The 11,930-nt window shown below is 44.0% G+C and overlaps 1 protein-coding gene across 1 annotated transcript in view; it reads left to right on the forward strand.

Moving 5' to 3' along the window:
* LOC118235856 (protocadherin Fat 3-like) overlaps nt 1-11,425 on the forward strand; it is a 34,835-nt gene extending 23,410 nt beyond the window's left edge. Inside the window, exons 20-27 of the mRNA XM_035433718.1 lie at nt 167-301; nt 1,009-1,166; nt 1,346-1,817; nt 3,066-3,216; nt 4,293-4,915; nt 6,129-6,227; nt 8,453-8,512; nt 10,926-11,425. Of these exons, the coding sequence (XP_035289609.1) occupies nt 167-301; nt 1,009-1,166; nt 1,346-1,817; nt 3,066-3,216; nt 4,293-4,915; nt 6,129-6,227; nt 8,453-8,512; nt 10,926-11,425 (2,198 nt within the window). The remainder of the gene's footprint in view (nt 1-166; nt 302-1,008; nt 1,167-1,345; nt 1,818-3,065; nt 3,217-4,292; nt 4,916-6,128; nt 6,228-8,452; nt 8,513-10,925) is intronic.
* Nucleotides 11,426-11,930: the final 505 nt, after the last annotated feature.

Below are 11,930 nucleotides of genomic sequence, written 5' to 3' on the forward strand. Positions count from 1 at the left end.
AAAACCCTTCAGCTGGAAACAAGGAATTATCCAGGCTATCTGGTGATTGTGCTCTACTAATACATATGCATGCAATATTGGTGGGGTGATACCTGTTCATTAGAATTTTGCTACAAATCCAGTTTAAACTGAGACTACATCAAAACCTTTAACCAACCTCCCACAGGTGGTAACTGCACACCTTCCTCAGAGCTGTGTGAGAGTCAGTCCTGCCCAGAGGACATGCAGTGTGCAGCCACAGGGGGCGCTCCAGAGTCCTATACCTGCCAGTGTTTTCCAGGCAACCTGAGCCAGTGTGCAGGCAAGTGCAATTTACAGTAAAATATGTCAATACTTTAATATTATTGTATGGCAATATGGTCTTTAAGATATGAATGTGTAACATATTGTTTCCATTTATGCTTTTGAAAATGTAGAAAACTTATCATTCAGCTTGTAAAGTTGGGAGAAAATGATTAATGACAGCCACATATCTGTCCGATTCTGCTTATGAGTATTGCAGAAATGCAGGGGCTCAGGTTTTTCCTCACCATCCTGGGAGGGTGGAAATGGTCAGTCAGAACTTTGTATATGGAAGCAATAATGTTGGATGGGGTGTGAGTTCAGGAGAAGGAAAGGAAAAAAGAAAAACCTGCTGCTTTTTTTAGTTTTGTTTACAGAGCAGCATGCAAGTTAAATTTCGTAATGGATTTACAATTTTGAGCTCATGGAGATGATGGTTTGATTTTTTTTTTCCCATAACTTTTAGGACAAAGACATGTTTCTTCTTGATTTGGCTCTGTACTCAACAATTACAGATTTGTAATTAAACAATTCACATATGGTTAGTGTGCATTCTCTTTTATTGAAGGTTATTTTAATTCATTTTGGTTTCACTACGTATAAATGGCAGCACTTTTTTTATACATACCCCCCCCCCCCCATTGCAGGGAACCAAAATGTTAGGGACATATTAATATTAAACTAAAGTGGTCATGCTTAGTCATATGTCTGTCTGTCTGTCCTTAGGTAAAACCCCCCTCACTTTCACTGGAAACAGCTACATTAAATACCGAGTACAAGACGGTAGTAAAAGTAGCCAGATGAAACTGGAAATGAGAATCAGGACACTGCACCGCCAAGGGGTCATCGTGTACAAACGCTCTGAGCCCTGTTCTGTACTAAAGGTGAGCTCTACACACACACACACACACAACTCACTACAATATACAATATTTGACTTGGATATTTGCCTTCTGTCTAATGATGTGTAACTCAAATAAACCTCACTGAACTTGCCCACGGGCATGGCAATTTAGCATTCTCCTCTCAGTTCTGACCCTCTACCTGTTCCCCTACTGGGCAGATCGAGGAGGGAAAGCTGCAGTTACAGCTCGACTGCGACAACAGCCTGGGTATCTCCAGGAGGCCGATCAACGATGGAGCCTGGCACGCCGTGTCCCTGGAGCTGATGCCGAACCTCACGGTCCTGTCGCTGGACGACAGCTTCGTGGAGCGCCAGTGGCGCCGCACGTCCGCCCGCCCCTGGCCCCTGGGCGGCGACGGCTCCTTCTTCCTGGGGGCGAGGGTGGAGCCTCCTGACCTCGACCTGCGGGGCAGCGCGCAGAGCAGGGGGCCGCGTGCTCGGGGTGGGTTCCGGGGGTGCCTGAGCTCGGTGGTCCTGAACGGCGTGGAGCTGCCCCTGCAGAACAAGCGTAGCGGCTACGCGGAGGTCATGGGTCTGACTGAACTGAAGCTGGGCTGCGTGCTGTATCCGGACGCCTGTCAGGGAGGGCCCTGCCTGAACGGCGGAAGCTGCACCAGCCTGTCATCTGGTGGTGAGTCTGTGGATTTTTGCTGCATTGCTCATTCTGTTGCTGACTGGTACTGTGTTCAGTCTCATTTATTTTGCATGATTAGAAAGCGCACTAAATGACCTTAATAAGGATTGGCAGGTAATCCCCCTTTAGTTAAATAAAGGTCCCATGACAAAGGCCAATGTTACACTGATGAGTGAAGCTGGAATTCACACGGTCTGTGGAGGTTAGAAGATATTTGTACTCTGTCTGCACGCTCTGAATGTGGAAATAAACAATACAAAAACCTATGTGGTAAATTAATTAGTGGATGTATACAAATCTTTGTGTTACATAAAGAGCAATACCACAAAACACTCAACTGAGAAAATGAGTCAATTGCCAACTGGCAAGGATAGTTTTTCTGCTAATTTGTATGATTGCAGATGGTATGTACTGTCTTTACTTTCTTAAAACTGGGGGAAGCAGAGAGAGTTTCAGATAGACATGGAATCACAGTACAACCAGTATGCACCAGTTACTTACAGACTGCGCTACTCAGCCTCCCAGTTCTAACTGAGCTCACAAAATTTAAACTGCTTCAGAGAAACGACCCTCTAATGGTCATTTAAATGACCTCTACATTTCTTCTCCCAAGTTCTCTGCCCACCCAAAGACTGTCACTGGTCTGTATTACAGGAGTACGCCAAGAGTATGCCTGCTGCAATTAGATGTGTTTGTGTTGGGTGCTGGAAGAGATGAGACTGTAAATGCCATTGCACCAACAGTCTTGTCTGAAGAAAGTAATTAGCAGTGGGCATATGAACAGCATGCAACTCCCATTACCACTACCTTTGTTTTCCACTACTGCTGTTTTTTTGTTGTTGTTTACTGGCATCACTGCCTGCGTTAGCTGTGCTGTATTTTTCAAGCTTGTCTTAGTGTGTTCGTTGGCACTGTCAGTCGGCCAGCTGTTAAACTCCAACAGGTGACAATAAAAATTCAGAATATTATCAGAATGTAGGTTCAGAGATGGTGTTTGAGTATGGGTGACAGAGAAAGGGTGTTTTCAGGTGAAATGCTGTTTGTAGCACAGTTGGTTTTATTGAACAATTATAAATACATGACAAAAGCTTTGGAAAATGTACGGTGACAATAACATGCTAACATTTCAATGCTAGGTGATTCATTTGTTCCACTCAGGATCTTGTACAAGTGAGTCTCCTGATGTGGTTATGCTTAGGTGTAAACCCAACCCATTGACAACTGAAGCTGTTTTCTCTGGATCAGGTTATGAATGCAGCTGCACCTCAGAGTTTGCCGGGGAGCGATGCGAGACACAGATTTCCATCTGTATCCCCAATCCCTGTCAAAATGGAGCCTGCCGGTCCATTGAGACCAGCTTCCTGTGTGACTGCCAGAGGGGATTTACTGGCCTCATGTGAGTGTCTAATTCATCTAAACCAATATGAATTTGTCCATGCCTCAGTCAATAACCGTTATTACCGTATTACCTACTAAATCTGGAAACATTGATAAAGTCTAGGTAATTACATGGTGTTTTAAAATGCACAATGAAGATTATATGACCTCTGTCCTCTTAATAGTCATTTATGTGCATAATTTAGTGTATGCATAAGAATCTCCTAGAAAAATAAGTCCTGGTCTCAGTTATTCAGCAGGTGGCAGCAATGAGCTAATGCAGAGTACATATTTGAGTGAACGGTCGACTTGGTTAGCATCAGTGTACATTTATTTTAGAGGTGTGTGTTAAGTACTATGACTAAGCCATCTGGTTTTGGTGGTAATGTGAGCTTTGGTCCAATAAGTGAAAATAACTCCATGATTTTAGAGAAAGCAGTTTTACATGATGCATTTGTTTTTAAAGCCATCACGGGCACAATGTTTTGTTTATAATATGTTTATATTGGTTAGTATTTACTGAAGCAATTCAGTTTAAGTTCTAGTTGTGCTCCACAGGGATTTGAACCTGTAACCTCTTGATTACAAGCCATTTTTAACCACGGCATACTCCTGCCCATTGCCTTTTTTCAGCTGCGTAAATAAGTTTTTCATTTCAACTTGCATTCAGTCATGTCAGTTCACTGGATTGCAGTTTAACACAAAAAAATATTTAAATTCAGTCATGATCCCTGAATTTACGTAATCCTGGTGCAACACCTGTGACTTTGAAGCAAACCTTCTCTTAGTGAAAATTGACGTATTCACCTGGGATGACTCTCCAAATCTAAATTGTCTCACAGCAAAAAAAAAAAAACTAGCAGAGTGGAAAGAAAAGGAACATGAGCGTTTCTGAGCAGTCAGATGCTTAGATGGTGCCCTGTTTAAATTACAGGGAAGGGTTGATTACCCCTGGGAAGCATTTTCATCATCACACATCAGTGTGAGGGAGCAGACGTATGCTTTTGCTTCAAAGGAGCCCGTCAGCTCAGGCAGTGGAGCGTGGGGAGGGAGAGCAGATAGAACAGGCTCTCAGTGCTCCGCCATCTTTTGCAGGTGCGAGGAGGATGTGAACGAGTGCGAGCGGGAGGAGTGCGACAACGGCGGGACGTGCGTGAACACGGTCGGGGCGTTCTACTGCGACTGCGCGGAGGGGTACGAGGGACCGTTCTGCGGCCGGCGCGGCCCCACGGCGCCCGCCCCCACGGTGCCCGGCATGCAGGCCGAGGCCCTCTCCTACGTGGGCCCGGTGGAGCTGGTCGGCATCGGCGTGCTGGTCTTTGTCGTCCTCGTCCTCCTGGTGCTCTTCCTCGGCTTCCACGGGAAGGTCTTGCACCGGCGTCGCGCGCACGGCGACCTGCCGCGGCGCGTCAACCGGGGCTCCTCCTTCCCGCCCGTCAGGGTCGCTCCCCGCGGTGTGTACCCAGACGGCATGGGCCCACCGCAGGTCCTCGTGCACCCCACGGCCTACACCCTCCCCCGCATCCACAGCGGCCCGCGTGCGGAAGCGGGCGGCCTGGCTGACGGACCGGGCCTGTCCAGTGTGGAGGCGTCGGCCCTTCGCCTGCTCCGCTCCGAGTCTCCACGCCGTCTCGCCACCCGGCGGGGAGTGGCTGTCTGCAGCGTGGCCCCCAACCTGCCCCAGCACTCCCCCTGTCACTCTGTCTGCAGCTCCACACGTAAGGCGGCTGGAAGTTGGGGGCTGGGGGGGAGTGAAGTACAGGGAGGGATGAGGAGGGTCACTAAATCACTATTCTCTTTGCACAGGAAGGCCTGTAGCTCTATAACTGATTCAGTGTTGCTGAAAGGTTACAACATGGCTGGCATGAATAGTTGACTGCATGGAATGTGAAAATGTAGTTGTAAGAATGTCAACAATGGCTCAATGTTGATCTTGGCAAGTGTTGTCCTAAGGTGTTTAAGTATAGACACAAACATATGCACGCAGCTTGTCAGCACAGGAGCATCTCAATGTTCAGAGTAGCCAAATGCTTACTGGTCAGTTCCTGTGACTGCCAACTTTTCTTAGGTGGTTGAAGGGTAGTGGTGGTGGCCATTCAGATTGTGGCCTGATCCTCGTAGTCTCTTGCTTACTCTGTGTCAGTAATCCGCAGCAGAGCGGAGTGGTCGCACTGGCGTGTGAAGTTGAATTATGTCCTGTAGTTAGGAGATGGTTGTCCTGTTGGCTGCAGTGTAGGCTACAGTCAGCTGGTAGCCATTGGAGTGACCACAGCAGGGGAGTGACACTCGAGAACTTTGGAAGGTTGAAGACCAGTCCGAGTAGCAGTGGCATTCGGCAGGATGCCATGTGGTTGAACTTTTATTTTAAAATGTGTGTCATTTAACTGAAATGAGTATTTCCATTGCTTCTTCATGTTCTAAATGCACATATTGTGCCTCCCTGTATTCTTCCAGATATGATTGTAGATCTTCATCCACAATACAAATTATTTCTTCATAATATCAGATTGCCACAACAAAGCAAATGGTATCTGCAGCTTTGCAGTGTGGCACAGAAAGTAGGCCAATATAAACAATCTCCCAACTCATGAAAAATTCAATAAGCATGCAAATACACAGATAGGAGGAAAGATTGTAGTGCTGTGAGATGGCTCCAGTACTGGTGTTCTTCCCCACACCAGAATGTAAATTTAGAATTTTGTCCTTTCTGCTTGGCATCCACCTTTTCAGAGAGAGAAAAGCATGATGGGATGGCATATTGACCACAAAGAACACGTACACATGCAATAGAGAGGCCTCACACCATAGAATTCAGAATTAATTCTAGCTCTATATGCAGTTTAACTGCGTGTTCTGGTTTCCGTTCTATGTTCTAACACACTCACTCCCAGGATTAGATGCTTGACCCCGGACCTCCCTCCTTTCTTGCAGCTAAAGTGGCAGACATGGTCGAAGAGGTCACCAGTTTCTCGGGCAGTAACTCTGAGGTTCAGTCTCTCAGCTCTGTCTTCTCTGACTCCTGTGACGATGGTAAGGCATACCTAATCCAATAGTACCATGCCTAAAATTTATCTAATGCTATAGAATTACAGTACATCATGGATAAGCAACTAGCAAATTGGGCTATACGCTATGTGCAAAGATTGCCTGCCCAACTGCATTTAATCTTACAGTGAATTGCCCCTTCATACATTTTTTTTCTAGTGCTCAGGCAGCCTCATTGTGATGCCTTTTTCAATTGAAAAAAGCTCTACAGGAAAATCCTTCACATTCTTAATTATTCCCATTTTCACACCACTTTGAATAACAAGTCCCTATAATAGCTCACAGCGTGTTATTGAGTACCTAAATTATTATTTTCTCATTGTAGTTTAAGCCCATCAATATTAAATGTACTATTCTCTATGGTAATTTATCAACTAACAACACAATATATTTATATTTTTTCTAAGCAGATTATCTTAAGGGTAGTTTAGATAACAGTTAAGTGTTGATTGTTGTCGTAAAGACCTTGAAGATAATTGTTTAATTTTGTATTTGTATTTCCATTTTGTGTAATTGGCAGATTGACAGTTTAGCAAAGAAAAGGATTACCAAACTAGAGTTTTTTACAACTGTCTGGAGGTGTCGCACCTTTTTCACCATCCTTCTATAGTGCTGTAGTTTTACTGTTAATGATTTATGCTACTGATCCACATGCCACTCAACGATGGTTCTGCTCCGTCTCCCTCCGTTCGGAATGCTTGTGTCTGCACCTATGCTTTCTGAGGTAGAGCTGAAGGACAAGACCTTCAGCAGGAAATTGCAGTAGAAATTTGAGTTTTTAATTTTCACAGTACAAAATCCCCCAATAGATATTATTGAGCCCCCCCCACCCATACCCACCACCACAGAAAAACACAGATTGTGTGAGTAAAAATCCTGCATCACACAGATTCAGGAGATAGTGGGGTCTGGCAGCCTGATTATGACCTGTCCAAATAATCGTTTTTTGCAGTAAATGTGAGTTGCTGAATCAGTGTACACAAGAAAGGATTCATTCAGGTTTAAGTTTGAGTGTCCATGTTCTGTGTTTTGTTCTCACCTGCTGACTTGTGCCAAATTGTTTCCCTGGTAGCTGGCAGGGGGTTATTTTGTGTCTGTACTGTCTTTTTGTACTGCGTGTTACTCATGAAATATAATATCAGTTATTCAATCACAAATGGAAAAAAAAGAAATGTAAAAAGGGGCGACATAGCTCAAGAGGTAAGAGCGGTTGTCTGGCAGTCGGAGGGTTGCCGGTTCGATCCCAGCCCTGGGCGTGTCGAAGTGTCCCTGAGCAAGACACCTAACCCCTAACTGCTCTGGTGAATGAGAGGCATCAATTGTAAAGCGCTTTGGATAAAAGCGCTATATAAATGCAGTCCATTTACCATTTAAAAGGGACAGTTCACTTTCTGGGGTTTATTGATATTACTGTATTTCAGTTTCAGTGTTCTGATGACCTGCCCACTTACCATTGCTGGTATAGGGGCATTTAGGGGTTTTCAATAAAATACACTTAAGTGACTCCAAAGCACCTTTTCCACCGATGTTCTGTTTTCAGTGGCTGTCTATATGATCTGATTAATGGTATTTATTCACAATTCTAATTGTGTTTTTATGCCGTGCCGGTACTTTTATCGAGCGCAGTAGTCTCAATGCAGGCACCATAGGAAATTACGCCAATGGAAAATAATATTAAATGAAATTTTTTATCATACATACTGGAGGCATAGCATCACTCTACTGGCTGCACTGGATTTTCTTTTTCCTTGTGTGTATTTCCTTGCTTTACCCTGTACACGCCATCATAACACTGGCAGGACATCAGAAACAGCCCTAAATACAGATTTTTTTTTTTTTAAACTGTCTGGGCCGGTGGAAAACATACATTTTAACTTAAATAATATCATAGATCAAATTATATTGACAAGCCCCTGACAAATTATATTGACAAGTGATCTGCAATTTTAAGTGTAAAATTAAATCATATAAAAAGGCAAATTCACATGATTGCTAATATAATTCAGCTTCTTTGTGCTTGTTTATTTGCTGTAAGTAAAAGTTTTAATTTAATTGCATCTGTGATGCAAGTGAAGTGATTGATGCCTGTCTCAGAAATTTGTGACTGACATGGACAAGAACTGAGTGTTAGACCTAACAGCAATGCTAATGCTAATGCACGCATCCATCCACTTTCCATCTGTCTTTTTCTCCACTCTTCCTCCCACAAGCCTCAATTGTGACTGTCGTTCATCAGGACAACAGTGCAGCCAAAACCACTGAAAACAAAGGTACTTGCATCTTTTGGTTAGTTTCAGGTTTTATATGTGTATGATTATTATTTCCTAATCAAGATATGAATGCTATTTTCTGTAAAAAAAAATTATATCTGTATTGACTTAATCCAACAAAATTAGGCAGCATATGGTTGTTGCCAATTCTCTCATCATCATTATTAATGTATACGTCAGGTGCCAGATGATTGTCTTGAATGTTTGATTTCGAGTAAAGCAGTGGCCTTCCTTTTGTGTTAAATATATTTATTTAGCCCCTGGATTTGAGTCATGTTGGTTTCATATATTCAATTCTCATGTTCATGTTTTCAGATTCAAGTGCCAGAATTTTAGCTCACCCGTTTAATGAATGGGTTTTCTTGCTCAGGTTATTCAGGACTGAGATGCAATTAATAAAGCCCCCTGTTGAACCAGAGACATGCCGGCCTTCTGGGGCAATTCTGATTGAATTTTTCAAAAAGATGTAAGGGAACAGAGGTGCACCAGAGATTAAGTGCCCACAGGCTGAAATTGAGCAGGCAGACAACACTGCATATCCAGGAGCAAAATATTACCAGAAAGTGTTTTCAGGTTTAAAACCTTGCTTAAGATTTAACTTTTTGATTATTGACCATTTCAAGTTTTGAGCATGTACACACACACAGACACACACACACATGCATACACACACACACACACACTCGTTTAAACAATAAACCACACTTTTCCCACTACATCCAATTAATTAGAAACTTTCAGCAGAAATGAACCTGTTTGGTTTTTTCTTGAACTGTGGTTCATCTACTCCCCATCGACCCTACTGCCATATATGTTCCTCTCTCTTCGGATTGTGCTAGTGGTGTATTAAACTCACAAAAAGGCCCAACACCTGCTGTATGTTTTGTGTGAACAGTGTTGTCAGGCTGATGAGAGTGACATTGTAGATCCAGTTCTACACAATAACATATCCAGGGTTATCCCACACGATAATCATTGCATTATGGTCACTCCAACCTGTTTGCGTAAGAGGAGGGTAATGATCTGGAATCAGTGCTTGGAGGCAAAAATCTATAAAACGAGTGTCTTGCGGAGGAAAGATATCGGTTTACATAGACAACAGCTGTCAAAGACAACAGCTCAAACTGGCACCTGTCACTTAATATGGCTGTTTACTAATCTAATTTCAGTTCAGTTTTATTTACAAATGGCATTGTGACAAAGCAGCCTCCCAAGAGCATGCCTAGGGTTACAGTGGCAAGGAAGTACTCCCTGTCTGGTAATAGGAAGAAACCTGGAGCAGAACCTGGCCTAGAGGGGAGAGCCCATCTGTCACTGGCTGGCACTGTTAAATGAAAAAAGGCTTATCAGTCAAAAGGACAGCTGTTTTTGTCAATAACTTGAAGGACCAAGGAATTCCATCGTGCTTTAGTTTTGTTATAGGTATTTCTTTATCAGATCGGCATGGTCCTATTTACTTCACTTAAGCAAACCGTAAGTTGGCAGATTTTCTAAGGGTCTGGGGTTGTATGTCCAAAACCCTTCTGCATTTTTTGTCTGTCTGTCTGTTATTCTGATTCTGATTGCCTGGCTTTTTAGCCTAATTTGTTTTAATAGAGTGCAATATGAGTTACTCATTGTGTTTGTTTACAACTGTTTTATGTCTTGCTTTTTGGGTTCTTCTTGTTTGAATTTTAACTTGGTCTCTATATATTATCTTTTTTTATTCCAGAGGATTACCCACTGGATCATGGGAACCAAATTTGCTTTGAAATTGTCAAAGATTATTTTGTGAACTGTGAGTGTTCTTCCATAAATTGCACCCTCATCTTACACCTTCTGCATGTGTTGCTTGCGCTTACTTCCTTCGGAGGTGTGTGAACATCTTTAACATGTTGCTCTCAAAGGGATACACAGATGTGTGACTGTTGCATGATCTCCAAAAGCTTCTGCTACAGATCAGTATCAGCCATAGCTCCTGGAATTATGCATCGGTGTGTGTGTTTCTGTGAGTGAAAGGTAGCTAAATTAGGGATCAGTATGTGAAATCAATTAATCAGTTTGTTGATTCTAATCTCGGCTTGGAGCCTTTCTGTGTGGAGTTTGCATGTTCTCGCCGTGTCCGAGTGGGTTTCCTCTGGGTATTCCCCCCACAGTCCAAAGACATGCAGGTAGGATAATTTGAGACTCTAAATTGCCCATAGGTATGAGTATGTGAGTGAATGGTGCATGTGCCCTGTGATAGATTGGTGGCCTGTCCAGAGTGTATTCCTGCCTCTTGCCCAGTGCACACTCAGATAGCTTCAGCACCCTGCTCAGGATAAGTGGGTATAGATAATGGATGAAGTTTGTTGATTTTAAGGGGAACAGAAGCTAACCAAAATCTAAGATAATCCTGTTGCTCCTCTCTTTCCTCCACCCCTGCCCTGCGTAGCCTACTGGGGCACGCCTGACTGGATATCTGGCTCTCGCCTCCTGGAAATTGATGACGCACCCAGACTTGAGTCTCGGGGCAGCACCCGTGGCCTGGATGGAGCCGATTGCTTTGGGGGGCACGACACTGAAGAGGGACGCCGCCAGCCCCCCATGCCCCTCCCCGAGGGTCACTATGACACCCCTCCGGCAGCTCGTCCCGTCTTCGCAGAGAGCCCCCTGAAAGGCCACCGCATCCGTACGCACGTTCATCCAGGCCCTCTCCACGGGAGGGAGGCCAGCCAGGGCACTTGGCGAGGGGGGTTCGGCACCTTCAGACCGCACCAGGAACCAGAGACCGGAAGCTTGGCGGGCAGCGAGTTGCCGACCCCTCATCTGTCTAGCATCTCTTATTCTTCCCCACTCTCGGTCTCGGATGGCAGCGACTACGAGAGCGTGGATGAATTTTTGGTGGAGTCACCTCAGGAATTTGGAAACGGTCATCGACGGACACAGGTTTGACCCTTCTCATGTATTACATGTGATATACTGCATGGGCACACTCATTGCAGAAGAAAACCAGCTTTGTGTTGAATAGCTGCTCACAGCTTGAGCCCCTGGCTGATAATTGTCCAGTAAGTCAAGGATTTATTTCAGCACTGAACATCACAAAACATTTAATATGCTGAAGGTTATAAATGTGAAAAGAAGCATATGGCCGTAACAGCTTTGTTCCATCTGTCCACTGAACTATTGAAGGTCCGCTGCATAGGAAACATTGTACTTGTCTTGTGATAAAAATGTAAAGGTAGGGGTTAAGCAATGTGTTGTTTCTGCTAGAATTCACACTACACCTTGGCAGCAAACCTAGAGTAATTATTCAACTTCCCTGGCACACATAGGAATATTTGTGTTCTCTGTTGCTCACTAGTGATACTGCATCTCTTATATGTGGTATTTTTGATTCCATTCAATAACAGTGATTTGATGAACCCACATTTTATAAACTGTGTTTTCCTCAACCAGA

The sequence above is a fragment of the Anguilla anguilla genome, chromosome 9 (assembly GCF_013347855.1).
Source record: "Anguilla anguilla isolate fAngAng1 chromosome 9, fAngAng1.pri, whole genome shotgun sequence".
NCBI lineage: Eukaryota > Metazoa > Chordata > Actinopteri > Anguilliformes > Anguillidae > Anguilla > Anguilla anguilla.